The sequence below is a fragment of the Pygoscelis adeliae genome, unplaced genomic scaffold, assembly GCF_000699105.1.
Source record: "Pygoscelis adeliae isolate BGI_AS28 unplaced genomic scaffold, ASM69910v1 Scaffold121, whole genome shotgun sequence".
Lineage (NCBI taxonomy): Eukaryota > Metazoa > Chordata > Aves > Sphenisciformes > Spheniscidae > Pygoscelis > Pygoscelis adeliae.
In genome coordinates, this window is record NW_008824359.1 from 6,752,422 (window position 1) to 6,780,052 (window position 27,631).

At 43.9% G+C, this 27,631-nt stretch overlaps 1 protein-coding gene across 1 annotated transcript in view; it reads right to left on the reverse strand.

Moving 5' to 3' along the window:
• The window catches only part of PKHD1 (polycystic kidney and hepatic disease 1 (autosomal recessive)), a 279,334-nt gene that overhangs the window by 198,552 nt on the left and 53,151 nt on the right, over positions 1-27,631 (reverse strand). Inside the window, exons 34-35 of the mRNA XM_009319748.1 lie at positions 19,120-19,333; positions 14,410-14,560 (exon numbers count right to left, since the gene is read on the reverse strand). Coding sequence (XP_009318023.1) covers positions 14,410-14,560; positions 19,120-19,333 — 365 coding nt within the window. The remainder of the gene's footprint in view (positions 1-14,409; positions 14,561-19,119; positions 19,334-27,631) is intronic.

Sequence of the window (27,631 nt, forward strand, 5' to 3'; positions counted from 1 at the left end):
ATTTAAAAGACATGTAGATGCGGCGCTTAGGAACATGGTTTCGTGGGCATGGGGGTGTTGGGTTGATGGTTGGACTCGATGAATCTTAGAGGCTTTTCCAACCTTCATGATTCTATGATTCTATATACCCTCTCTCAAACAAATAGGATGGCACTTGCCCAGCCATAGCTCCTTCCATCCACAGACTCAGAGAACATGATGGAAAGAGAAACCTGCTAGGAAAACTATAGGTTGCCATCACTGTTGTGTTGAAGGGAAAACTGATGTGCTTGCTGACACTTGGTGTGGCAGGAGGGCATTGCTTCATTATCCCGCAAGGAATATTCACGGCTGACTGCACCAGGATTGGTTTCTGCTGAATCACTGCAGCAGCTTCATCAAAACATTTTGCCTGATTGTTTTCACCTGTTTAAAATGTACTTTTAAAGTAAGTTCCACACGTGAGAGGGGGGACCTGAATGGGCACAAAGAAATTTCTTCAGGCTATACAGCTTTTCTCCCTCCCAGGCTAGGATCTGATGCAGACAGGCAGTGCTGAAAGTTATTACTCTCCGAAATCTGCACCCTTGCCCCAATGCAGTACCCTGCGTAGAGGTAGGGAAGTTACTAAAGTCTTCACTTTATCTGTCAGAAGTGAAGTCCTAAAGGACATTAGAGATGAACTGCCTTGGCACGCTTTAATAATAACCCTCACCTGCAACACCGGGAGCCAGGGTCTGCTGTCCATCTGCAGAGCACCACCTAAATCAGCCCAGCTAACTTCACTAAAACAGTATAGTAGTGTGTGTTCATAACAGCACGGTAATGCAAACCAGCTGGTCAGAATCTGTCCCCTAAGGCTGTGTCTGCATCGTGGGGATAAGAGCAGGTGTAACAGGCTTGGCCAGCAGCAGAGGCACAGTCTGTTCTCTAAGCTGCATCATTGCCCCGCGCTTACGTTGCGCTATAGGAGTGCAGGATTTGGGACCCCCAGCAACCGCTGAGACCATCCCGCTCCTGCAGAAGTGGGTGGCAGCAACCAGCAGTGCCGTGGCAGACTTCTGCAATGGAGACTGAAGGGCAGTACTGGGGAAGCCTGCGCTGCCCTTTCAGTCCTGTACCTGCCCAGCAGGGAGAGGCTTTCACCCTGCACGGCTGTTATTTCAGTAATGCAAGCTTTTTAAACTGCTTGGCCTAATCTGCGAGCTTTCAGAGTCCACTTTCAAATGCAATGTCCTGTTTAGTTTTAGCACATCAACAACATGCTTTCTTAGCCTATCTGTATGCATTATCTACTGCTGTAATGTATCATGTACTGAACTACAGCATCATTACAGGTAAGTGCTCAGGTTTAAATGCAAACATAATTGCATAATGTGGTACAGCCAGGAAGAATAATGCAGGAAATAGAGCCAGCTCCATCTGATAGTGCAATCTGACTGGAACGCCGGCCGTTCGGATCAAACGCACAGCCCAGATGGGGCAACCAAGAATAAAAGTGCTTTGCAGTATCTTTATTGTCATCATCAAAAACACTTATCTGCCAGAAAGGTAAAAAGGTGAAGATGGGACTCTTACAGAAAAGGTCACATAAGCAATAAGGTAACAGCGGGTTATGATGGCTAGGAAGATGTCACGCCTTAGTAAAAGCTACCTTTGCACTGTCACTCTGAGCTGAATTTGCCAAGTCCTAATGGGAATCTGAGCATTAAGTGGCATTTAGAAGACTGGGAACACCCGTGCTATTTCCCTGCAGTCAAGGGTGTCTATGTAATTGCAATAAATCCAGATAAACCCTCGGATCTTACTGTGCAAGGAGCTGTACAAACAGAGGAGAACGTTCCTGACGCAAGACGCCTTCCAAATGAGGACATGTCTACAGCAGATATGTAAACTTTAATATATTTATTTTATATAGCTAAAATTAGAACTGCTTCTCAAAGGAACAGTGCTTCCATCTATTTAATTTTAGGGGTTTTTTTTCAGTAGTTTGAGCTCACAGTTGCACACGATAGGCAATTTCAGCAGGGGTGCAGACAGCACCGCAACATAAGCCAGAAGGCAGCTGAAGTTAATTTAGTGCACTTTGTACCGAACTGCTATGCCATGAATGACTGCGCCTCTGCTGAAGAGTAGCATCACACGCGTTATGGGACAGTAACCGCCCTTGTCATTTCAAGAGATTTTAGCCCAAACTTCATTTTAATCAGACAACAAGATGAGAGGCTAGCGTGAGAGAGAACCTCTTGACCAACACGCTGCCCTCTGAACTGAGAGGCCTTTGAGTTGAAAGCACAAACTGCTGCTGTTCAAGCTATAAAGCCATCCCTCTGTCTTGCAGGGCTGTAACAGCTCATCTTTGTTGGGAATGCAGATCCCTTGAAATAATGTACACTCCATGGCTTTCCCTATCTGCCCTCTCACACACACATTTGCCTGCCTGTTAATCGTTTGGCAGGACATAAAATCCAGGGTCCCTTTCCCAAACACCCTTGCTGGCACACCCTTACCCCAGTATCTGAATGCATTCAAGCGCTTAAGGATGCAGACGGGTACCTGGAAGCATTTTCCAAAGGCAGATTTGATTTCAGAGAGAGATGGACACAGCGCTAGGGTACACACCCAAATGAGGATGTATGTACAGGAGATGGAAGTGCCTCGGTCCAAACGCCAAAAGACCTGTCCACTACTAGCTATCACCACCTGGAGAAACTTATCCAAAATTGTTACCCCATGGTACCTGCCCTCAAGTCCCTCAGGTACCTGGCAATCCGGCAACCGCCTCTCCCAGAGCTGAAAATGAACGCTGGTTTGGGGCCATGCCGGTGACCAGCGACTGCAGTCCTTCCTGCGTGGGAAATCTCAATTTCTGCAGCATTGCCTGGGTCATCCCAGCTTTGAAGCCACATTTTGACCTCCAGTGTCTCCATCCCCTGACACACCCCTGTGCTGACCCCAGTAGGGCTCCCAGAAAGGTGCTGCAGAACAACATCGACTGCCCGGCGACTGCTTCCGCACCAATTCATTTGGCACAGAGGGGTTCAAGAAAACAAGGAGCTAAGTCCCAGGAACAGGAAAACGTAGACAGCCAGACCTTGGCTGAGTCATCTCTACAATTAATACAGAATTGTTTCATACCTCTCTACCCAGCTTTGCAGAATTTACTCTGAAGACCTAAAGCCATGCTGCTTTGCTGTGCATGCCCATGTGGGCTTGCTGGTGAGCTCAGGGAAAAGCTCTCCTCAACACCGAAAGCAAAAACTGCATCTTCCACTCACCAAACACAGGTTAAGACAGGAGGGGAAAAGACAAATAAATGAGAATTAGAGAGTGAAAGAGCAAGAAAGTGTGCAAAAGAGGGAGAACCATAATCCCTAAGTGGGTGAAGCTGAGCCTGACCCTTGATCAGAATCACAGACCCAAAGAAGATGTGTGAAAGCAGGAAAATAAATCAATAAGCAAAACAGCAATCTCTTTCTTCAATTTTATTTGAGGAAGTCAAATTTACTGAGCTCCTCACAAACTGTCTTTGGCTAAAATCACCACTAATGAGCTCTGACATTTGAAATTTAACTGAATATGAGCTAACAGCTCCCAGCCCTGCACCACCCATGAAGTTAACTGGGAATATTTTGCTAAATCCGTAGACGGGCTAAACTGACGCTTTATTGAGAAGATGCAGCGTTCACGGGAAAGTGTTTGTAACGACCACTTCACCTGATCCTTCCTTGCCCTGGGATGTTTGCTTTTCTTCATGGGGACCACAGAGTGCTCGGTCCCCTCCGCTCCTTCCCATCACTGCCTTAATTATTTGCTAGTTTTTACAAGGTAGCCTTACAATCCCTTAATGAAGTCCGTTGCTCTGCAGCTATTCGCAAGGACAGATTGGAAACGAGGGGCTTCCACTTACGGAGCTGCCAATCAGGGAAAGGTACCCAGCATTTAGCAAGCAGTTGTTAAGTCAGTCTATCACCCGGCTATTACAGACTCATCATGAAAACAGCTTGTTTTTACTGGCAATCACATAAAACTAACCCTTTCCTTAAAGACAGAAGGAAGGCTCTAGTAGATTAATTGCGGCACAGTGCTTGAACATGCTGTTTTTTCCTCCTGCTGTAGAATTTTTTTTTAATTATTTTTTTAATAAACACTTTCTGAAATGAAATTTGTCCTTTAACTCTACACCTAGTTCACACTGTTTAGTCTATGAAAAACTTTGTGATAGCACCAACAGTATCAAAACCAGAAAAAACCCAAACTTTAAAAAAAACAACACAACAAATACTACTCGTCCTTACCCTACTCCTTACTCTAAAGTCTGTACACAGAAGAAATCGTGATACAAGATGATTATCTTTCCATCACTACCAGTAGCTTACTACAAGACCAAACTTTTCAGGTTTTTGTTATCCTCAGGATCTACCCACTTTTTTTCTAAATGAAGCAAAACCCAACTCTGTTCCCCACACATACACTCTATCCAAGGCTTCTTCTGACTTCTTGTGGAATGGATGGGAAGCCTGATCCTGCACTCATGGCTCGAGGCCGGGCTGGGTACCAAACTCAGCTCTTTAGAGCTACATCCCTATAGAAGTGGTGTTCATCCAGCCCCCACCTCACACCAAATGCCATAAATGACAGAGGCATTACACTGAGTTCAGGTATAGTCCACAACCTAGCAGAAACATTGTAGAGACAGAAAGAGATCCTGCTCCTCTGCAACACATGGCTAATGATAACCAGACCACCTGAATTATTGGCCCATATCCTGCCAGTGCTTATCCAAATGAGTAAATGTCCCTGAGAACTCAGTGGCTTTGTGTACATGCAGCAAGATTTTCTGCTGCATAAATGTCTGTGAATAAACAGCCAGTAATTAGGAGTGACTTGCAGGAACATGGAGCCACCACGGCACCTGACACATACCAACGCTCACATGTAGGCTCAGCGTTTTGCAAGATTAAATCCAATCAATTTTGATGTGGATGAGGGAACAAGGTCATAGAGGGGAAGGTTTAAAATTTGTTCAGAACTGGGCATTCGCATGTCAGTCAGGGCCTTAGCGTGGATTTAGGTCCCTAAAATGAAACCCAAGAAAACATAAAAATAAAATAAAATAAAAGCTCTGATTATTGTTCGAGTCTAAAGAGAAACACGCTCCACCCCCCAAATCTGGCATTTCAGTGCTTCAGACCAGGGGCTGTCTCCAATGCCATGGTCAAACCCAGCTCTCAGTCTTGGCCGCAGGCTTTTGGTTTTGCTTGAACAGCATAGAGACAGCATCTCCATCTGTGATCCAACCACGTCCAGGGCCCCTCCAATGGTCCCACTCTGGCCATGTCCAGGCTACTAAAATCTTCCAGCTTTCAGAACAGGTGACCACATGCCTGGCCCTTGTTCGGTGCCGAACCAGGCCCCAGAAACATTTGGGAAATGGCTGTAGGTCAGCCAGTGCCTCTGCTATCCAGAAAACTGTGTGGAACATCAAGTTCACAGTATTGCTCTGTTTGGGATTGGGGAGAAGACGCGAAGTCAGACGGTGACACAGAGTCCTATGTTAGTGATGCAAGAGTCTGAAAGCATCTTCAGCCCATGTCACACCTAAGGAGGGGCAAGACCCTCACATACATTGAGCTATGCTCCAATACAGAAGAACAAGAACAAGAACAAGAAGTCTGGGCTATGTGTGTCTTCAAGGAGCTCATCCCTTTTCCAGATGAATTCAAGATGGGGAGATGGAGAAGGCTTCCCTTTGACTTCACCCAGAGCCCAATGCCATGCACCCCAGCATGGACTCAGGCATCAAACACCCCCAGCCCCTTCCCCCAAATCGAAAGCAAGTCCCACAGACAGAGAACCAGAGCCATGCTTTCAACCACAGACAATCTTTCCCCATCCAAAACTGCCTAAATGCCAAAGGAGTCAATTAGAGTCTCTGTCATAATTAACCAGGAAAGTGGCAGCAAGACTCTGTACAAGAGCCTGGGAGCAAGTGGAGAGAAAATGTGCCCGCAGTCCCTCAGGAAGGCTTCCCCGCACCCTCCTGACCTTAATTCGAGCTTTCCCTTTGTGCAGGAAGGGAAAGATTTGCTTTCTGTTCCCTGGAGGAACACCTCTGAAATGACACTTTTCACTCTGAATCTGTGTTTCTCTTAAGGGTGGGGAGCAGGAATAAATGGAGGGGGGAGGAGGAAAACGGTTCGCGCTAAACTGAGCCACACTCAGTTCTGATTTCACAGGGGTGTGTTTAAATGCGAGTGGAAAGACTTTGATGTGCTGTGGTAAACAGGGGACTGGCATCCCATCCTGGGGGCAACTTCCAACGGGCTTCCAGTGCAGCAGTGTGAGTGATGGGGAGAGGAAGGCTCCCTGAAAAATCACATACAGTTTAGGAAGCAGTCTCCTCAGAGACACTAGAAAGATGGTGGGATTGAAAAAAAACAAGAAGCTGTTCAAAAAGAGGAAAAAAAGAAAGCTACAGTTCAGGCCTTGATTTTTGATCCAACAGCAGGAGAGGAAAGAGTTAAACCTCAAATCAGGAAGCAAAAAGTTAAAGGAAAAAAGCACACCACAAGCACATCTCCTAAATTTCCCATTGCAGCCCAAGGCCGATCCCATTAAAAAAAAAAAGGGGGGGGGGGGGGAGAAAGAGAAAGAAAGAGAAGCAATTTTGCTTATCCTTTTCTCACACACCTAGCAGCCACTTTTTTATTATTATTTATTTATTTACCTCCCCCTTTCAGAGCAAGGCCCTTATTTTCTCATTTAGTCCAACAGAGATTGTCCTCCTGGAATGACCTTTTTTCCTTTCTCTCTCTCCTCCTCTCCTTCTTCCTCCCCCCTCCTCCTCGCTGCCTCCAGGCCATTGCCCTCGTGCCAGTAACTAGATAACACACTCTATCAGAGATTTTTTAAAAAATCATTGCAAAGGCAGTAGGGCTGATAGTGGCATCAATCCTAGCCTGACACGGGCTCGGGTCAACCATTTATCTCTTCACATTGCCTGTGGTTACTGTGGAGGCCATCTTGGTTCTCTACATCTTAACAACCTTGCAGATGGTACCTCTCTCTGCTCTGATAGCATCTGCACCCCAAGACTGGCTTTGTGCTTTTATTTTTATTAGATTATTATGGACTCCTCCACTTCCGTTCTGTGAGGCTTGCAAATCTTGGTTGGTTTCGTTGCGTTCCCCACCCCCTTCTGAAAATAACACTGTGACCAAGCTAGCAGGTTAAGAAATAGGGAACATGGAGATGCAAGGGTGGGCTTGCTGGGCTGTTAAAAGTGCATATTTATGAAAAATATGCACACAGTATTTTAGAATAGTTTCATCTAGTCCTACTCCTGACATCCTGTCCCATGTGACATGGTTACTTTTGGCTATTTGCACTGCCAAAGCACCCAGGAGCCCTGCTCAAAGCCCAAGACACCATAATGTCAGGTGCTATCAGGATGCTCCCTAATAAGCTGTAGTCAAAGCAAACTGTTCCCTGGTCTCTGCGAGATGTGATCACTATGGCCAAATAAAGGGATCTGGAGTTTTACGTTATCTAAAGGGATACACAGGAATGAAATATCATGTTTCATTACGATGTTCCCTCGAGTTGAGAAGAGGGGAGCTGTTTTATTAACAATATACAAACAAGCCACACATCAGGCTGGAATCTGCCCTGTCGCTTCCCCTGTAAGCTTTTCTGCACCAAGGTAAGGCGGGTGAGGAGGAAACGCTGCTCTGAAGCACCCTTCAGCATCCATCTCCACAATGCGGTGACGCAGGGCAGGTGGCACTGCTTCCCTTGCACCAAGGGGGAGGAAGCACAAACCTGATGGCCCCATCTCTACTAGAACACGGTGCCAGGGTTCGTTCGCGGGCTCCCGCTCAAACCAGGACACATCCATCCTCACAGGCTGGATGGGTGCAAGGAAGCGTTTCATCCATACCCTGCTTAACCAGTCTCAAATTGGTGTAGTGGTTTTACCCACAAACATTACAGCAAAGGGGGGCACTGGAGAAGGCAAACAGAGGATTCTTTGCCCTTTCTGGCACTGTTTGGTGCTCCGGGAAAGAAAGGACAGTATAGGAGAAGGAGGGCAGGTGGAGGTGGACAGCCAAAGGACACCAAAGGGACAGAGCGTAAGAATGAGAGTATGCCAGGGCTGTACCAATCTCAGAAGGCAAAGGGAAAAAAGCTTGAAAGACCATACCCCACCTTCACTCTTAGGCACTGGTGCTTCACTGAAGTTACTGGATTTTTTTTTAAACAGAAAATACTTATAAGCATATCTAACCATAAACTGGAAGCCCGCACATGTCTACAAGCGGGGGCAACCAACTATGAGCCCTTCACCCTCAAAAATGCACCCATCAAACATCCAGGCAACGTGAGGATGGCACTAAAACAAAAGTGACAGAGCATCACGCATCTACCATGCAGAGTACAAAAACCCTGCTGGCCCTGCAAGGGAGAGTCACTGTCCTGGTTTTGTCTGGGATGGAATTAATTTCCTTCCTAGTAGCTGGTACAGTGCTGTGCTTTGGATTTAGGATGAGAACAATGTTGATAACACACCGATGTTTTAGTTGTTGCTGAGCAGTGCTGACTGCTCAAGGACTTTCCAGCTCCCCGTGCTCTACCGACTGAGCAGGCTGGAGGGGCACAAGAAGCTGGGAGGGGGCACAGCCAGGACAGCTGACCCCAACTGGCCAAAGGGACATTCCATACCATGGGACGTCATGCTCAGTACATAAACTGGGGGAAGCTGGCCGGGGGGGCCGCTGCTCGGGGACTGGCTGGGCATCGGTCGGCGGATGGTGAGCAATTGCACTGTGCATCACTTGCTTTGTATGTTTTTTTATCATTATTATCATTATTATCATTATTATTATTATTGTTATTATTATTTCCCCTCCCTTTTCTGCCCTATGAAACTGTCTTTATCTCAACCCATGAATTTTACTTTTTTTTCCCCGATTCTCTCCCCCATCCCACTGCAGGGGGGGAGGGGAGGAGGTGAGTTAGCGAATGGCTGTGTGGTGTTCAGTTGCCGGGTTAAACCGCAACAGTCACCTCCCACCACTTGTAACCCTCACAGATGGACAACATGGTCAAGAGATTCGGCATCAGTCCTGCTGTGAAAAATAAAGTAACAGCCCTTTATGTCCAGAGTGCTCTGTGCTTCCAGAGAGCCTTTTATGCTCCCCAGAAAGCTGCCTAGGATTTGCCACCTATATAAATCACCAAATATCTCCAACAGGCAAAATTATCTCATCTCCTTCCTCACCTCCAAATACTGTGGCATCTGGAGAGACAGTAAATGGGGAAAATAAGGGCAAAAAAGAAGGAAAGGAGTGATTCTAAGATCTGCAGAGGATTCCAAGGGATTTGGAGAGCTAGTCGTGATTACATTACGTGGAAGTTGAACAACAAGGGTCTCTTAGGTGACTGTGCATATCTCAGACACAGCCCTTGTGGGGTTTTTTCCTTTCTTTTTTTTTGCTGAGAAGTGAACAAAGCAGTTATCCCGGTATCAATCACCAAGCTAAGAATTCACAGATCCTCAATACTCTAAGCTACTTCTTAAATCTCAAGACCTTCCCTTAATGCCCTATTTAAAAACAAACTAAAGGCAGAACAGCATACCCAGGCAGAGCTATAATCCAGGATGGCATTTTTATCTAGCAAGTTATTTTTTATTAGCCTTCTATTTCTTAATAGGGACCCCTCGAGGGTTGGGTTGTAGAGAATTCACTAGTATACCAGTTCAGCTTCCCTACAACTGACTTAATATACGTGGCATCTGCCCTCCAACGAACATTATATCACCCATCTGGGCCAGAGGAGGAGGGGGGGGAGTCGGAGCAGGGAAACACTGCTCAAACAGCATGCTTGCATGATGATTAGGTCTGGTCCAGTGATCCGGAATAATAATCTAAGGCTCACTAAGCATAATGGCTTCGGAGACATCCAAGCCTGGTCAAACCTTCCCATGAGCATCCTTTACATGTGTTATCGGTGTGTTTTGCACGTCTCATCAGTGTCACAGTAGCTGACATCTCATTATGCAGCCAAGGTGGAAGTGGACAGGTACTGAGTGAGCATCAGAACTTTTCTTTTCCCTTTTATTATTTAATTCATATCTTCCCATTATCCAGTGTATCGTGAAACTGTGAACTAATTAAGTCCTGTGGGATATACAATCAGTGCTGGATTCTTTTTCCTTTTTTTTTTTCCCCCTCTCCTTTCAGTAGGCTAAATTGCATTATATACTGATATAAAAATAATTCTGCAACTCTTCCTTGGATAATAATGGAGCAAGTTAGAAACACTAATGATGCCACATGCAACAGTGGGGCAGAGGCTTGCTGATTACTTTGCATGACCTAATTAAGTCATATGGGGGCAAATACTTCAAACACCAAGTGAGGCAAGGACCTAAATCAGTTTCTAAAGAAATCCATAAAAGCTATTCTCTTGGGGATGGTAGGGCACAGACCAGACCCAAGGAAAAGGCCAAGCTGGCGGACTCAAATTTCATGAAGCCTGCCCCACAGCTGACAGATCTCCAGCCAGCAACTTGAAACTCCCAGAAATTTCAGGGGTCCTCTATATTCAGAGCTGAGCCCAGCTGAGACCGTAACCATGCAAGCAACATCTCGGAGACCAGATTTGAAAGGACAAAACTTAAGTGATGGATTTTGCATCACCTCCCAGAAAATACAGCTGTTTCCCCGTCTGAGGATCCTGCCCAAAAGTTTTCAAAGGTGTTCAACCTGGACCATAAATTCAAGTGACTGACTCAAGGGAGCAGCATGTGTAACATGAATAGGACAGCCAGCATTTTCAAAAAATAACCTTCTACTTTTCAATGATAGCTACAGCCCCATGTTCAAGCAAAGTTAGGTTGAAATCAGAGGTGGAAGAGCTCTCTTCCCTGCAGAATTAAGCTTGGCTATCTCATGTGGATCATCCAAAAATTAATCTAGAGTTAAGCTCTTAATTTTCATTAAAATAGATCTTTATATGTATTTATTGGGGGGAAAAAGGAATGAAAGAAATGGGGAAAAATTCAGCTATGAGGAGTTTGTATCTAGGTACAACGATCCTCTAGTACTTAGAGTTTCTGTATATCTAAGACAATAAAAGAAGTTCAAAGGACAACCACCTCATTAACTCACTGAGAAAGAACATTTGTGGTGTTTGCTAACCTCTTCAGATAATTTTGGTGTCCTTGGCATACATATGCACTTGCAATTCAAATGGGGGATGGCAGGGGAACACCATGGGAATGCATATAATATACTTTGGATGTGACCAGAAAAATGGAGGAATGGGTCTGGCAACATGTTGCTATTCAAAACCCAACAAGCATGGCTAAAGGTCTGATCCCTGGATGAGTTACAATAGCCATTTAATGCAAATTTTAGTAAAGCTGACACACAGATCCAGGGTGAATTCACTGTCTGGATACTGTTCTGCAGAGTCAGACGAGAGAAAAATGGACTATTTCCAATGCAAGGCTCCTGCTGGTCAAAGGCAGATCAAGCTGATGGACATGCCTCTGCCACTCGCTGTACACCAGGATCCTTATACATGGTTTTCTCTTCAATGTTGCCAGGTCATGCCGGTGAGCTATTTGGTAACAGGGCTGCTAAAAGCATCATAGAAACACAGACCTGGAAGAGGTCACCATCTCACTGGAATGTGTTTCCCTGCTACTGGGGATATCATGTCACCCAGCCTCTCTCATACACCCACCATGCTCCTTCCCAGGCATCTCTGGAGCCTTCTCCCAGGCATTCTCACACCAAGAGATTGCTGCAAAATCTTGTCACATTCACAGTCTATGTTTGCCTCATTTCCAACCTACCAAATCCCAACTAATCATGTTAATCTTCCTTAGTATTTTGAGAATTAAGGACAAGTCCTATTGGTGTCTTATAAAGACTGAAGAAAAAAGGACTTCACCCTAAAGCTTGTATCCCTTAGACTCAAGTTCCCAGAACCAAAATTTTACTTTTTTTTAATTTATTTTTCTGCTTTGAACCGAGGTTGTTCTCTCTTCTTGCCAATGGCCATTCATTCCACTCTCTTGATAATACACACCTCTGTCAACCTTTCTGCAATGCCTCTTTTTATTTCCAGTGCCATCCCGGAGCTAATCCTGCTCCATCATCATCTAATCATCCCTGCCCCAACCCTCCCACAAAGCCTAGCTGTGCTAAGACACTGCTGAGTTATCAGCCTGCCCGGGCATCGTTCAGCTGGCAGAAGAGTAAGCAGAAAACAAAACACTGAGCAGAGTAGCTATGCTGAGAACAGCTATGGATCAGGCCCATTTTTTATGAAGTGCTTTGAGATCCTTGCATGAGAGTGCGATAGAAGTGCCAGATGTTATTATAAAGAGATGCAGTCCCATTACTTGTACACAGAGTTGTGCTGCCTGCTAATAGCACCATTATCCTAAGGCACGTGGTGCTATTAATGCATTTCCCTGCTTGGTGCTGAACCTGGGGACCATTATTTCCACTGGAAAGGTAAGGCCAGTTCACATGACATGATTTAAACCTCTACAGTGAAGCATGCATATGCTGCACCAGGTCGTAAATCTTAACAGGATGCTGTCAGCTACAAAGGGACCAAAATTGAAACCATTTATCTGAACTCCCCACCCATCCACCTCTGGTCACCCAGGCCAGTTTTGGGAAGAGGGATAAAATTATTCCAAATGCCCTCTGGGTTCATTAAGCAGCACCAAATCCCAGATCTAAAAGCGCTGCTGGTTTCGTCCTGCTCTCCCTGAATGAATTTGTTCATTCAGGACACTTAGGACTTCCTCGATTTTCCTCACTCTGAGCAGAAAAAACGTAGCAGGGACAAACCTCACTACTTCTTCCTATTCTTGCTCTCACCTGAGTCAAAAGACAACCTGTCGTCATCTCATTACTGAGACTGTGGGACCTGTGACACAGCTGAGCTGTTCAGACCACAGCCAACAGTAGGTAACAGCTCCTCTACGTCACAGCCCAGGCTCTAGGGCTGTAGAGATGCCCTTATCACATTCGGGAAGGACAATATGAGTAAAAGGAGTAATTACCATTTGATCTGATACTTGCCTGAGCACTTCCCTTTGCTGGCCACCTTCAGCTGCCAACTAGCAATTTTTTGGGGGGGCTCGGTTTTCTCCTTAGGTGGGCATGTTTCTGGCAGCGTAACTAGCAAGGCTGACTAGCAAATGAACACTAATGAGTAAAAGGCTACATGTGACATTCCTTCACAGACCAAGGACAGACTTAAAACAACAGAATGAAGGAAAGAATTGTATTTTAGGGCACTCAGCTGCAACAGTAACATATATGTAAAGTAGATTTGCAGGGCAAATATTCAGAGACTCTTGGCTTAGTAAAAGATCTAGAATCTGATGCCAGAAACACACCAAAAGTACCCTGCTGGCACACTGCAGCTACTTCTGGGGTGGGGCGGTGGAAATTTCATCGCTGACAACAGAGTTAAAAATTACCATGGTAGCTTTAATACCAACCCTGAGCAAACAAACTTCAATTTCCTAGGTCTCAGCCATACTAAGAAGACTGCATGATAATTTGGTTTAAATAAAACCCAGCAATTGTTCTGATAAGTCAGGTGTGTAACTCTTCCCCCCTGCACTGTCCTGTATGTGCTAGGTCTCCACCACTTCTCAGGAGCTGCTCAGCGAGGAAAGGATGGTGACAAAGTGATATTTGATGTTCACCAAATATCCGGCCTCTCTGAATTCCTTCTCACAGGTGACACAACCCAGTACTTCAGCTCAACACCCCCAAAAGCTCTGCAACACCCTGAGGACTCTAAGAGGATGTTTTAGGTTTGCAGTGAAAGTTTTTAGATACAGAGCCTTACAATGATGGTAGTTCACAGTCATAGGGTTTTTTGTAATGAACACCTTGCAGATGTCTTCTTGCTATACCCACACACATCACTGGGAAGACTGTCCCATTTTGCTTCAGATACTGAAGAGGAGAAAAAAACAAATATAACCAGAGCTGCACAAATGCTGAATGCTAAGTCTCTGCCAGAGAGTTGAAACTCTGTATCTCATGGCTAAGATTTCTGCTCAAGTAACAGAAAATAACACTTTTAGAACAGACTTTGAATTTATATAAAAAAGGAGAGTGTTAGAAAAGATATACATTGCCCAGAAAATAAGGTAAAGCTCATTTATGTCTCATAAAATACATGATTAACCAGTTAACCATTAATTCAGCTGCACTGCATTAGAACTGCTATTCAAAGTTGGAAAGCATTTAATATTATATATTGCTGCTGCTCAGCCTAAATTGTTTTTTTTTTTTTTTGCCCCCTTTAAATGTACACAATATTACAAATTTAATTTTAAGCTGTTTGAATCAGTCTGTAAAAAAGATTTGATTATACCTGAGTGTTCTGGCCCCAGTTTTTCCATATCTCAGTAATCTTGGCGGTAATTGGCTGATTAGCTCCCTCACACTCCATCTCTGCCTCAGTTTCCATGGTAATGTTACAGGAGCTATTATAGATGAGAACTTCATCTCTTTCCACTTTAGGGCTGAAACGAGAAGGGAGGTTAAATGGGGTGTCATCAATCTTAATGAAATGCAATTATTTTTACTCTTATTAATCATTGCAAGCCATTAGCTTGTGGCAACTCCTGGCCACCATTTGTCAAACTTTGCAAATTTCTGTAATTTTGTTTCCATTCTTTTATTGTTTATTTGTTTTTCCCCCCTTTATCTGTACACACTCAGGATGAAAATACATGCAGTAAATATCTCTCAGTGATGCCTTTCTGCTTCCCCAAACTATTACAAACAGTAGCAAATGCCATTCTAGGACCAAGGCAGGAAGACAAGTGCAGACAACAGCTAGGGAATCAGCAGCGTTAGGATCAAAGATGGACTCCTACATGGAGTAGGGTTTGTTGGTGTCTCCCCCCTCCCCATCTTACTCACACTTAGCAATAGGGAATGAATAACTTGCAACTCCCCTAGGGCAAGTGGAGAAATTGGAAAAACCACACAACTGGCTAACTGGTCCCTAATTCCAACTGTGAAAAAATGAGCTCATTTAGGGGTTCCAATTCCTGCTACCCAGCTGATTGCAATGATGCTTTGTTGCTAGCATTGGAACATTAACTTAGGAAATTAATTAAACTTACTTAACAGCCCAGACTAAGCAGATTCGATATATGTGCTAGTTATACTAACAGACATTTGCTCTAAAGCCTCCCCTTGCATAGGGGGGAAGAAGTAATAGAAAAGGTGGTGGGGAAGAAACATTTTTTCCCTTGGTCTTGCTGCTGACAGATGCTGACTTTGGCAGCATCTTGTTATGGGGAGCTATAGGATCCAACATCCCTCAAAATGAGGGGAAAACTTCCCAATTTACTTCCAGAGGCTTTGGATCAGGCCAGGATAATCCAATGTCTCTTTTCATTCCTTCCCCAGCCATTGCTCCTGCTTCCTCCTCTCCCCACCCCACCATCAAATACACACCTGCAGCTTGTGGGAAGGAGAGCAGAAAGGAGATGAGTTATAGCAACACCGACATACCTCAGAAATTATACCACTCTTCTGAATAGCTAAGAAAGGAGAGACTTCACAAAATAGAGGATCAGATAGGTAGGACCAGGATTTTCAGATGTCTTCAGGTTCCTGAAAGCCCCATCTAACAGGATTTTCTAAAGTGCCAAAGTTAGGAGCCTAAGTTCTACCAAAACCCACCCAGTTGGAAAGTCAACACTCAGAGCTTTGTCGGGAGGGTGACAATCAGGATGATTTGATGAAACTGAAGTTTTCAAACCGTGCTGGATGTGGCAGCTCACTGTACAAACAAAGAGCTGCTCTGACAGTGCATTTAGGGGGTATTTGTTTTCTCGCCCTTTTTCAGGGTTAAATTGTTAAAGGAAGCAGCCACATTAGAAACTACAAAAGAAAAATCTGTCTGCAAGTAACTGAACCTTTTTAACAGTGAATTTTTATTTCTATATTTAAATGAACCTTTCCCTCTGCTGTATCAATAATCAAAAGCCAGCCGTAGGGAACTACACTTGCTTTTGATAGCAACACTTTGAGAACTGCTCTTGTCCTGTACAATAATTCAATGGACTGGGCTATCTTTCAAGACTGCATAGTACTTCTTTTTAGTGCCGCAAGAAAAAGCTGCATCTTTTAAATAACCAACTGTTTTAAAGGCAGAAGGGGGTTGTTGTTGGCTAGGTGCAGGGCACGGGCCCGACTTCAGCCAGGCGCTGAAGTCAATACAAGGACCTCTGAGTGGTTGTCCACGTCTTTTTACAAAAAGTCAACAAGCTTTGCTTGTAGGCAAAGAGCCAATTCCTCCCTGTCCTCTAGTAACTGCATCCCAAAACCTTGATGCTGGAAAACTGTTTACAAATTGCAGTGTCTAAAGGAAATGCAAGAAAAGGAGGGGTGACGTGTTAAAGGGAATTCAGGGTTGTATCTTGGTACCAGTGTTGTTAACGGCAAGACTTGCACCTCTTGTAAGGAATATGCATTTGCCATTATATATTCATAAAGTATAGGCTATAGTACAGACTAGATTAGGAGAAGCTTTATTCAAACCGCTGTAAAACTAGCAAGAGAGAACATGAGAGATTTAATGTGTAGTTAAGTCAGGAATTATTTCAGTAGCTTTGTCCCCATCTTGGGACAAATGTCTTAAGTCTTGAACATTTGCACAGAACTCAATCCATATGTTTCTTATCATTGTTATTATTAGTTACTATTATTAGTTACAGCAATCGATGTGTATTATTTCAGGAATTCCCAAAACAGTTCTTTTCTAGTTTGAACATTTTAATTTTCTAACACTTTGCTACAAATTCCATTAATATTTTGAAATTAAACATTTTTCTGAACTGAAATTTGAAAAAAATGTTTTCAAAAGCTCTGAAATAGGCAGTTTGGATGACTTTAAACTCTCTCTTCCTCTACTTCTCCCCAGATTTTTCAGATCAGGAAACTCATTTGAAATCAAACAATCTTCTTTGCCCCTGCTCCCGTTCAGCAAGTCCCAGTTTAGAAATAGATTCACCAGAAAAAACATCAGTACTCTGGAAAATTCCTCAGCAGCCCAAGTTTTAATTTATAACTACTAGACAAACATGAGCACCATAGGGGGAAAAGTTAATGACAATAACAAAGAGGTTTAAGAAGTTGGAAGAATGGGAAAATAATACGTAAGAAAAAGTTGATTGATCTGATTTAGAAATATCTCCCTGATAGGATTTCCTGCAGGAATAATAAACCCTGTCTCTGGGACATTCAGAATTAAATTGGACAATACCACAGTGAAAAACAATAAGGAAGCAGTCAGCAAATGGACTGCATGACTTTTCTGTCCACAGGATAACCACAGGCACAGACCTCCCTCTCTGCTCACCCTGCTGAGACCAGGATGGAGAAGCTACAGCAGCAGAATTGTAGCAGCCCAAACCAAGAAAAGGAGCAAGAGGAAAAACAATCATAGGAATAGACTCATTGCAGGTGCGTTTTTATCAGTAAAGAGCTGAGCGTGATTTTGATATCCAGGGAACAGGAAGCAAAAAACCAAAGGGACAGATGTTGGCTTGCCCTGTTGCTCTCAAGTTTGTTGGTTACCTGGTTTGGGATTACACTGATGTGAGCAAAAGGAAAGCGAAGTTCAGCTAGACAAGACAAGGCTCGTGGAGCTTCTTGTTTTGAAACAAGTCATTCTGGGAGCAATAGAACTGATGAAATTAGTTTAATTTCAGGATTATTCCACCCCCCCAAGTCTCCCTACTCTTGTCTCCCCCAACAAAACTGTCCTCCCCATCTCCTAGGATGTTAGAGGATATTACCAATGCACAATGTGACTTCAGACACGTCAGTTGGCCAGCTGCACGTATCTGCTGTCTGGCCTGCAGTTTGCTGGCAAACAACAGATTAGGGCAGAATTCTGCCCTCCTCTCCCTCAACAGGAAAATAATTTCTTTTTGCCTAACACAGTTTTTCTCAAAACTGACAAGAATTTCATAATTCTAAAGATGTCCATCCTTCATGACACCCAGGTCAAATTAATCAGAGCTCAAAAGCTGGTGGGGAGGAACTGACAGACAGGCAGATGCTGTAACTGTGTAAACCTTTTTTTTTTAAAAAAAGACAAGTTAAAAAAATTGTGCAACTCATATCTTGCTGTCTTTGTTTAGTAAATGCCAGTTGCTTTTCTTCCCTCAGCACGGGGCTTCCGGAACTCCCTCTGGTGAGTCACAACACCAGCTGTGACAAAAGGACCAGATAAGAATGAGGACCAAATCCCTGCAACTCCATTGAAATACCTGGACTGTATCATCATGCACCAGCCAGGAAGGGGTTCACCGTGTACAGCATATCATGGGCAATGCACTGCAGTGATATTCTAATTCTCCATTTGTTTAGTGTCTTTTGAAAGTTTTGTTCATCTGTTTATTCCTTAATTCAGGCCTCCCTCTTACTCCTAGCAGTAAATGCTCTGCAGGTATAAATCCCCACAGCTCCATTAAAAGCAACAGTACCATTTTATACTCCTGGGCAACTTGGCCTTGGATTTGCAAAGCCTAAGCCTTGAGTAAGTGCCTGAGCACCCTTGCTGAGTAAATATTATACAGCCTGCTGAATTTTCTCTGCAACTTTTTACCATGAAACTGCTTGGAGAGAGGAAGGGGAAAAAAAAGAAGGAAAAAAAAAAAAAACCTTCTGCTTTTCATAATGCCTAATCTTTTTCCCCATTGGCATCCACCAGATGTTGCTTTGGATCAGAAGATAAATATTAAAACCTAAGAAGGAACAAAGCAGGCTGTTTACAAGATGGATTTTCTGATGTCTCTCAAACACTTTAAAAAGATGGGAGGGAAGGAGGGGGGACTAGAGATTCTTTGATAGACACAAGGAATGAATTTCACAACCCAGCGGAGCTCTCTAGTGGTCTCAAGACTAAATTGCTCTGTTGGCATCAACCTAAGAATTAGAAATTTGCTCCTTCAGTCCATCATTTGGCAGGGGTTAATTCTGCAAAAGGTGGAATACCTTCTGGAGGATGTTGCTTATGGATGGGCCCACCCAGCTGTTGGAGAGAAGCAGTACTAACCTGGCAAAGAGTCCAGCAAAATGCCTCTGGGGTGGGTTGATGTCCCTCCAGTGCCACTGAGGTGGGCTGTCCTCACAGACATACAGGTAAGACACAGATCCTCTCTGGTGATAGGAATCCACCGTTACTTGGACATCACATTCAATGAAGGTGGCTCTGTCTTCTCGGCAGTCAGCAGAAGAATGTGTCAGGCCACAGAGAATGGCCAAAGATGCTGCAAAGACAAGAGGGGGGAAAAAATAACCCAAAGCAGCCTACACACCACTGACATTAAGCAGATTTTTAGCAACTGACAGTTGTCACTGTGGATTCCTGATGTGCATGTCCCAACCTCTTTTTTAGTTCATCCTTTTTGAGGATGAGTAGGTCTCCATGCAACTCCTTCAGACCCTTTTGCTTTGTGTGAGCAAGCATATAATCTCCTTTGTGCATCGAGCATCAGGATGGTCTTTAGGATCAAATTGCTCCATCCAGAAGGAGGTGACATAAGTGATTAAATAAGAGCACAGACATTTCTTCTGGGGAAAGTGGACCACGGTTTACAGATCAGGAGTAAGGCACAAATATTTTACCAGGGATATATGACAACTTAAGGTCTATCACAGCTTTGAAATCCAGACATAGGTTTAGTGAAAGCATTGCCACAGCTTGGAGGGCTTCTGGAGAACTTGTGTGAACTGGGAGATCCCAGTTCACCTTGCTTTGTACTTGAGTGTGACTAGAGACTTAGTCCGAGTTTGACTCTATGGATGTGGTAGGAAGGGTAATGGGAGCAGCTGCTTTGCTTTGAGGTGTATTTAAGCAACAAGTGGTGTGAACAGAAATTAGGTTTTCTTATTCTAAACCCAGACAAAAATGCTTAAAAAAAATCGTGAACTGTCACTGAAGTTCAGATCAGTTGAAATATTTGGTTTTAACAATTTTTAAAAAAAAGGAATCCTTTAAGCATTAAACCATGCCAGAGATCAAAACAGTTTCTCTCAAAACCCTGAGCATGTAAAGACTTTTGGAGAATTTTCATTAATCCTGAACTAATAAAACAGTCATAATGAACTCCTGAAAAGGTCTGTGGAGAGTATTACACTCTGCACTGTAGTATCCAAGAGTGTTCCTCAAATATCAGCAGTGCAATTAATGGGAATTTATCAAGAAAGGATTTTTTGTTTGTTTGTTTGTTTAAAGTCCAGTTTGTTCAAAAGGTATCTTGTTTGCTGGGAAAGTGTCATTGTCAATGAATGTCCTGGCTCCTAAACAATTCTGAAAATGATTTTTGAAATGGTAAAAATATGAAAATGCTATATTTCCCATGTTAAAAGGTTTAGTGCTTTTTGCTAAAAATGATTATTTCATATGAAGTATTTTTGAAAAGTTTATAACTGTTTAATGTTTAAGGTATTTTTTGAAATATTAAAACGTAGTATTTCATCTGCTCTGAACTTCAGAAAGAGAGTTCACAAATTTTCTGTATTTTTCTTCTCTGGATTTAGAATAAGAAAAAAGTTACCCACATCTTCACACATATTGCAATATGCTTAATCTCTTTCCTTCTCCATATCCAGCGACAATTCTCTTGCTCAGCATCCATTCAAACACAGCCAAACATAATCCATGGCTCAAAGACCTACATATAAACATGAGAGAGACAAGTAATAGACAGAGAAGCCTGAAGGAATGATGGCACCATGCCTATATTTTGCTTTTATTGTCCAGAAATTATGTCTAGAGCCACCTGAGCTGTCCTATAGCTCCCACAGAAGCCTTGTGTCTTCCTGGAGCCCAGGCTGCCATTCCAAAGGTATTTTAAGTGGCACTAGATATCTGTGTTTTGGCAAATGAATACCATCCAAGAGGACTAAATGCTACCAAGAACTTGCCTTTGCAACAACTTGCAGCAGAACGAATTCATTACAGGAATTTCTCCAAAAGAGATGGCATGTATGCTTTTTTTTCAGCCAGTGGGAGGCTGAGAACTTCTCAAAACTAGCAAAGATGAAGGACATCCAAGCAGCAATGGCACTGCCCTTTACTTCCGCCACAAACCCTCAACTTTCCTGTGGACAGAAGAATTTGTTCCCCATTTGTAATAGGGTATAACAGGTCCTTCTGCTTTTCTATTCTACTAGTGACACAAAAGGCTGTGATAAGCTCAGATGTGGTAATGGAGAACATCCAGCTACCTTAGATGAATAACCAACTAGAGCAATATTAGCACATTAGAATAGAATAGAATAGAATAGAATAGAATAGAATAGAATAGAATAGAATAGAATAGAATATTTTCAGTTGTAAAGGACCTACCATGATCATCTAGTCCAACTGCCTGACCACTTCAGGGCTGACCAAAAGTTGAAGCGTATTATTAAAGGCATTGTCCAAAAGCCTCTTAAACACTGATAGGCATGGGGCATTGACCACTTCTCTAGGAAGCCTGTTCCAGTGTTTGAGCACTCTCTGAAGGTGGGTGGTCAAGGGCAGATTAAATTCACATTCCACAGTTTGGGAAAAAAAAAAACAAACAGGTTGCTGAGCTAATCAAAAGAGGTTTTGGTTTTCTTTTGTGGTCTTGAAAAGAACATGGCAGAGTTTTCCTAGGTGGAAAAACAGCTGAACCTTATTTTAGGATGGATGTTAGAAATTACTCTCAGAATCTCAGGACGTGAATATTTTCCTCGATACCTTGCTGCTGTCAAAGAACTTGCCTGGCTAATGTAGGTCACCAGAAGATATTTCCTGCACAGCCCTTAGAGCTCAGCAGACCAGCCTGTCGCTTTTTGGATACCCCTGAAAAGTTATGTGGAAATCAGGCATTTCTGACGTGCTCCAATGCCCTCAATGTTATCATGCCGGTAGGAACACAAGGCCTTGCATCCTGCCAACTGCTGAAATAATTTTTAACTCAAACAAGGCAAATGAAGCTATTCATTTATAAAATCTAAGCCAAAGAACATGGTTGCAAAGGGTTGTAAAGAGATAGGTGGAAGCAAAATCCAGGAAAACCCTGCTTAAGCTATACACCCCAGAATCAAGCCTAGGACCACTTTCTCCCTCTCAGGTGGAAGGAGGGAGGGACCTTGTCTCCACACCCTACAGCTCCTGTCCATCTGATGGACAAAAAAAATTCAAGGAGATGTCGAATTTGATTCCTTCTTTGGGGATCTCTGAGGTCCTCCTATTCCCCTGCTCCCAGAAGATTTAATACTTTTCTCAGTTAGGAGGTAGTCTGGGCCTTTCATCCCCCTTCCTCTGACCATTAAATGCAAATATCTCTTGGCATTATTGGTGCCCTTATCTCCTGCCACAACAGTAAGAAAAAATATCAACTAAAGATTGCAACACACTTAGTATGTCCTAAAAGGATAGTCTGTCTGTTCTGCAACACAATTCTTCTCCCTGCTTAATTGGTTAGTGTTCAACCCCAGAATGAAGCTTCTTTTTGCTTTATATTCCCTATACAGATAAAACTTGCTAATCACGTGTAATACAATCCCATCACTGAGATGAACGCATTCATCCCATTACGGCTTCTCTTTTGAGATCAGACACAACGGCAGCCAAATCTCTGCATGTTGATAATGGGTTAGGGACTGGCTGCCCCCAGCCCTGTCTTTGAGAGATACTCTGGATCCTGGGATGCTCAGCACAAGGGCTTTGTTCTGGGTCACTGTTTAATAACAACTGCCGGACGTGTGATGAGGCTAAAACCTACAGGAGTTCCAAGGGCAGCTGCAGATTGATTGAACAACTGCCCGAGGAGTCCCAGTGCCAAACCGCACATCCCCAGTTATCCACCACTCACAAAACGGACTGCAGAGCATAACATTAACATGTGCTTAGCAGGGAAGACAAAGGTTTAAAAAAAATAAATAAAAAGGAAAAGGAGAGGAAAAAAGAGACCTGTTAAGGTCATCAAGTCCAACCTCTGCCTATGAAGAATTGCTCCCTAGGAGACATTCATTTCGCACAGCCGAGTTTCAGAAGTCCCAAGAGGCGACTTTGCAAGCATCTATTCCACTGCCTGATAGATCTCACTGTCAGAACGTTCCTGCTGTGTAATCAATATGCATTTTTTTTTCCCCTCTTTCTTAATTTCATTTCTGGATTTGAAGGACAGAAGGGATCATTTGGATTTGGTTTGATCTCCACAATAAACATCAGAGGCCCTCTCTTCTACTCAGGTTTCAATTGCCACGACATGTCCTCATCGTATCTTCTGCATTTACTCATACAAATCACCCCACTTCCCTGGCTAAAGTCCCCCTTGGTCCTAGCTCAGTGCATCTCCTTGGCACCTCTGCACTGCTGCAACCAAAACTCATTCCTCTCTATCGTCTTGCCCTATATAAAAAGCTCCACCAAGCCATGTCTCTCTTCCTTTTAAACCAGCCTCATTTCATTTCTAGCCTTTAATCTAAATCCTCTTCCCTAAACATACACTTTTACCAACGTAATCTGGCTAACGGTAGGTCCAGGACTCGCTAACAAAGATCCCAAGAGCTGTTACATCGAAGCCCTAAAGCCAGGCCTGTTATTCCAAGCACGCTGATGCAACCAAGCAAATCAGACTCAGCTTTTTCCCTGACGGATCTTCTTATCAGTTCACCTCCTTTTAAAGGTGCCTTCTTTACCCTCACCCCAATGTCAAACATACAATCTTGGGTAGTGGCTTACTGCAAAATTTATATATGGTAGCTACCCTAATATCATATAATAGGAATATTCAGTTATTTTCTCACCTGCCTCAAGCTTCCTGCCAGTCTTCCCATCTTTCACAGGAGCACAATTCAATCCCACAGACATTAACCATGTGTTCTGTAAATTTAACCTGAGCTGAACAGAATCCACAGCTGTATTTGCACTCATCAACAGCGCTGCAACACGAGCAACAAAGCAAGAACAAGAGAAGGGGAGAGCTCTCGGGATCAAGCCAGTTATCTCTTTACCAGACCTTTAAAGGCTTGTGGATTGGTTTGGGTTTTTTTGTTTTGTTTTTGTTTTTCCTTGAAGGGAGTGTGGTTATGTTAATTTTATTTAATTGTTTTGATTTTCTGAAGCTTTAAGGGTGAAACTCAAATTCTAGCTCTGTTCTGATTTGATTTTTCTGCAGCTTGCAAAAGACAACAGTTTTCATAAAGGAGTCTAGGCTTGCGTTCCTATTCCTTGTGCTCCGGATTGAGCACATTTCAGTACTTAACGTGCCCAGCTCTTGTCAATGATCAAACCGAAACCTTGCTGCAACCCCGCTCAACACCCGTTCCTAAGGAAGACCCCATGGGGCAGGCTTATGGATGGATCCTGCTGAGACCAGCGGTTCCTCGTGTCTTAGAAAACTGCCTGCTAAATGGGAAAGAAGTCACATTTCCTACCTGCAGAGCCTTGCCCTACGGATTTGATCACATGAGTAAGCTAGATGGACCGGTTGGGGATTCCCACGTGAACATCTCTAATCTTAAGCAGGCCAGACACAACATGACCTAGTGCTGAAACCCCAGGTGGCAAGCTGCCACCCGACATCCCACAGTGCCGGAGGGGAGGCGTTTCTGCTTCACAGCGTGCTGTAACAGAAGAAATGCAGCTTGAACTCTTCACTTCTCATCACCCGGTCCACGAGCAACGCTGGTAAATGTCAGACAAGCGTCCAACCTGGCTGAACCAGCCACTGCACCGAAGGGGCCCTGGGGCACCGCAGACCTATCCCTCCCATCTCCTTCACGGCTCGTGGTCCCACATCCCCAAAGTCTCTTCGCCACCTCTTCCACGTGGACGAGGCTGTGAAAGAAAGGTCTGAGCACTAGATGTGCAAGCGCCAAGTGGCAAACTTCCCTGGGCAAACAGCAGCGCGTAAACCATGAGGTGAGACTGGACTAACTGCACTTAATAAATCCACTCACGTCCTAAACGGTGGGGGTGTGCAATCCCCTAAACATTAGGGGAAAGCCATCTGGAAAGCATCTTGCTCTAGATACAGATTCACCAATGCCACATGTAGATGCGCACAGGCTGAATACTCCCTGCCTGTCTCAGGGAGTACAAATAGCTCAGCAAACACTCACAGATTTAAGCAGCCTGCAAAGGACATTTTATTTTATTTTTTTTTTAATGCAAAAAGTAACGTTTTCTTGTAAATACTTCATTGACATAGAAACACTTTTGCAACTAGACTGGTGAGATTTGCAAGGCTGCACACAACCAAAATCCACTGCAGGGGAGAGAGGGGTTGTCTTGTTACTGGCCTCAAAGCAATAGTGCCTGTGTTGCTTCGGTTAGTGAGGCAGCGCATCCTTTGCATCGTCTCTCCGGAAACGCAACCAGCAAGCGGGCAGCAATCAGCATTCACTTGCTGACATCTAGTGTCAATAATAAGCATTGTGATCCTGCCTGTAAGATGGTTTTCCCCAGGCTCCCTCTGCCACCTACCACTCAGTGAATTTTGAACACAGTTATTAATGTTTTCACGGTTTGGATCAATTTGATTACATTTTATTCTGCTATTCTTCCTGCAATAACCAGACTTCCCTGTATTGTACTCTAATTTTTTTTTTTTTCAGCACTCCAGCACCATGCCTTTTTTCTTGTTTAAAAAATAATAGTAAGCAGTTTTGTGGACTGTGCCCGGATCCTGTTTAAAACAAAGAAAACTGAGCCCTTACAACCTCTCGGTGTCTCCTTTTGAGTGCTTGGGGTTGGGTTTTAAAGCCCTTTCTCTCACCCCACCCCCCCTCTATTTTTCTTAGTATTCCTCATGGATGAGCAAAGGAACCATTCAAAATGACAAGAGCAAATTTAGAATTTCAGAATAACTGAGGCTGGAGGGGACCCCTGGACGCCTCTCATCCCAACCCTTGCTCAAAGGGATGTTAAATTTCACATTGGACTGGTTTCTCAGCAACTAATCTCGTCAACTTCTGACTATTTTGGAGGATGGAGATTCCACACACCTTTGAGCAAGACCCTCGCAATTTACCCTGATGGACACTCTCACTGCCACTTTTCTTCCAGGTCCACAAAGGAGAAGAGGCCATGGATCTTTGGTGACCTGGACGATGGATCTTTGGATGGCTACAGAATGGCAAATGTTTCTGTAGATCTCAGGATGTTCTCCTAGCATCAGAGCTACGAAGGGGCTGAAGTGTTATGCTACTGAGTGTTGCAATGCTACAACACCAAGGTAGGAGCTCTGTGCTTAGCGTTTGTGGAATGGCATATGTCTCGGGGTGAGATTTAAAAGTCTTTAATCCTACCTTTTGCAGATCTTAGGAGCCTAATTCTGTGCTGCCAGTAGGGGAGTGTCCTGGTTTCGGCAGGGATAGAGTTAATTTCCTTCCTAGTAGCTGGTACAGTGCTGTGTTTTGGATTTAGGGTGAGAACAATGTTGATAACACACCGATGTTTCAGTTGTTGCTAGGTAGTGTTTATACTAGTCAAGGACTTTCCCTTTCTTATTTAAGGTGTATATTCACTTTGCACTGTCTTCATCACAAATACAAGCTGAGATTGATGAGACCCAGACATTAATTCCAGCTTTTTTTCATGACACGTCTTACACATCTCCTGGCCCATCTCCAGCCTGTGCTTTTCATATTAAGTAATAGACTGAACTTGCATAAAACTGAACACCTGCCTGCCAATGGGAAGTAGTGAATGAATTCCTTGTTTTGCTTTGCTTGTGTGTGCGGCTTTTGCTTTCCCTATTAAACTGTTTTTATCTCAACCCACGAGTTTTCTCACTTTTACCCTTCTGATTCTCTCCCCCATCCCACCATGGGGGAGTGAGCCAGCGGTTGCGTGGTGCTCAGTTGCCGGCTGAGGTTAAACCACAACAGGGAGGGAGAAAATATGTCTTGTCCCAGCAAATGCCCATTTGTAAGAGTTTCTTCCAAAACTGGGGCAGGGTTATTTCTCTCTGAGAGAGCGGGAGGTCATGGCATCATTCCCTGCTGTGCTGTCTCTCTCCAGTTAAGGAGGATGCTCTGGCTGTGGGATGATCTCATCTTCCTCTCAGGGAATTCAAATCCTCGTCTCCAGCTTCCCAAAGGTACGAACTGGCCAAAGTATGTCATTCGTTCACCCTCCCAGTCATTCACCCTTTTCCTCCCACTGAAGCTGTCCCACCATGCAGGCAAAAATCAAAAAGTATGGGTCCACAGAAAAAAGACATTTAAGGGAGCTCAACCTACTAGGCCAGTCATGATGGCCAAGAGGTGCTTGGGTTCCCAACCCTGCAGCCTTCATGCACATTTTGTGTGACACAGTTTTCCCAAGGAATAGCTGCCACAAGGAACTGCTGTTGCTGCACACATCTTGCACACACCCACAAAACATGTGTGGCAGCTCTGGCTACAGCCACACGGTGGACCTAGTCCAAAGCCCATGCAAAAACTGCCCCTGACAGCAACTGTCTTCGGACTGAACTCAAAAAACAGAGGTCAATGTTGTGTTAGCTCCTCTCCTTTCTCTACCACTGCTGCTGCCCCCTGTTACCCTGGGATGAGATACACTGGAACACCCTCCCCCC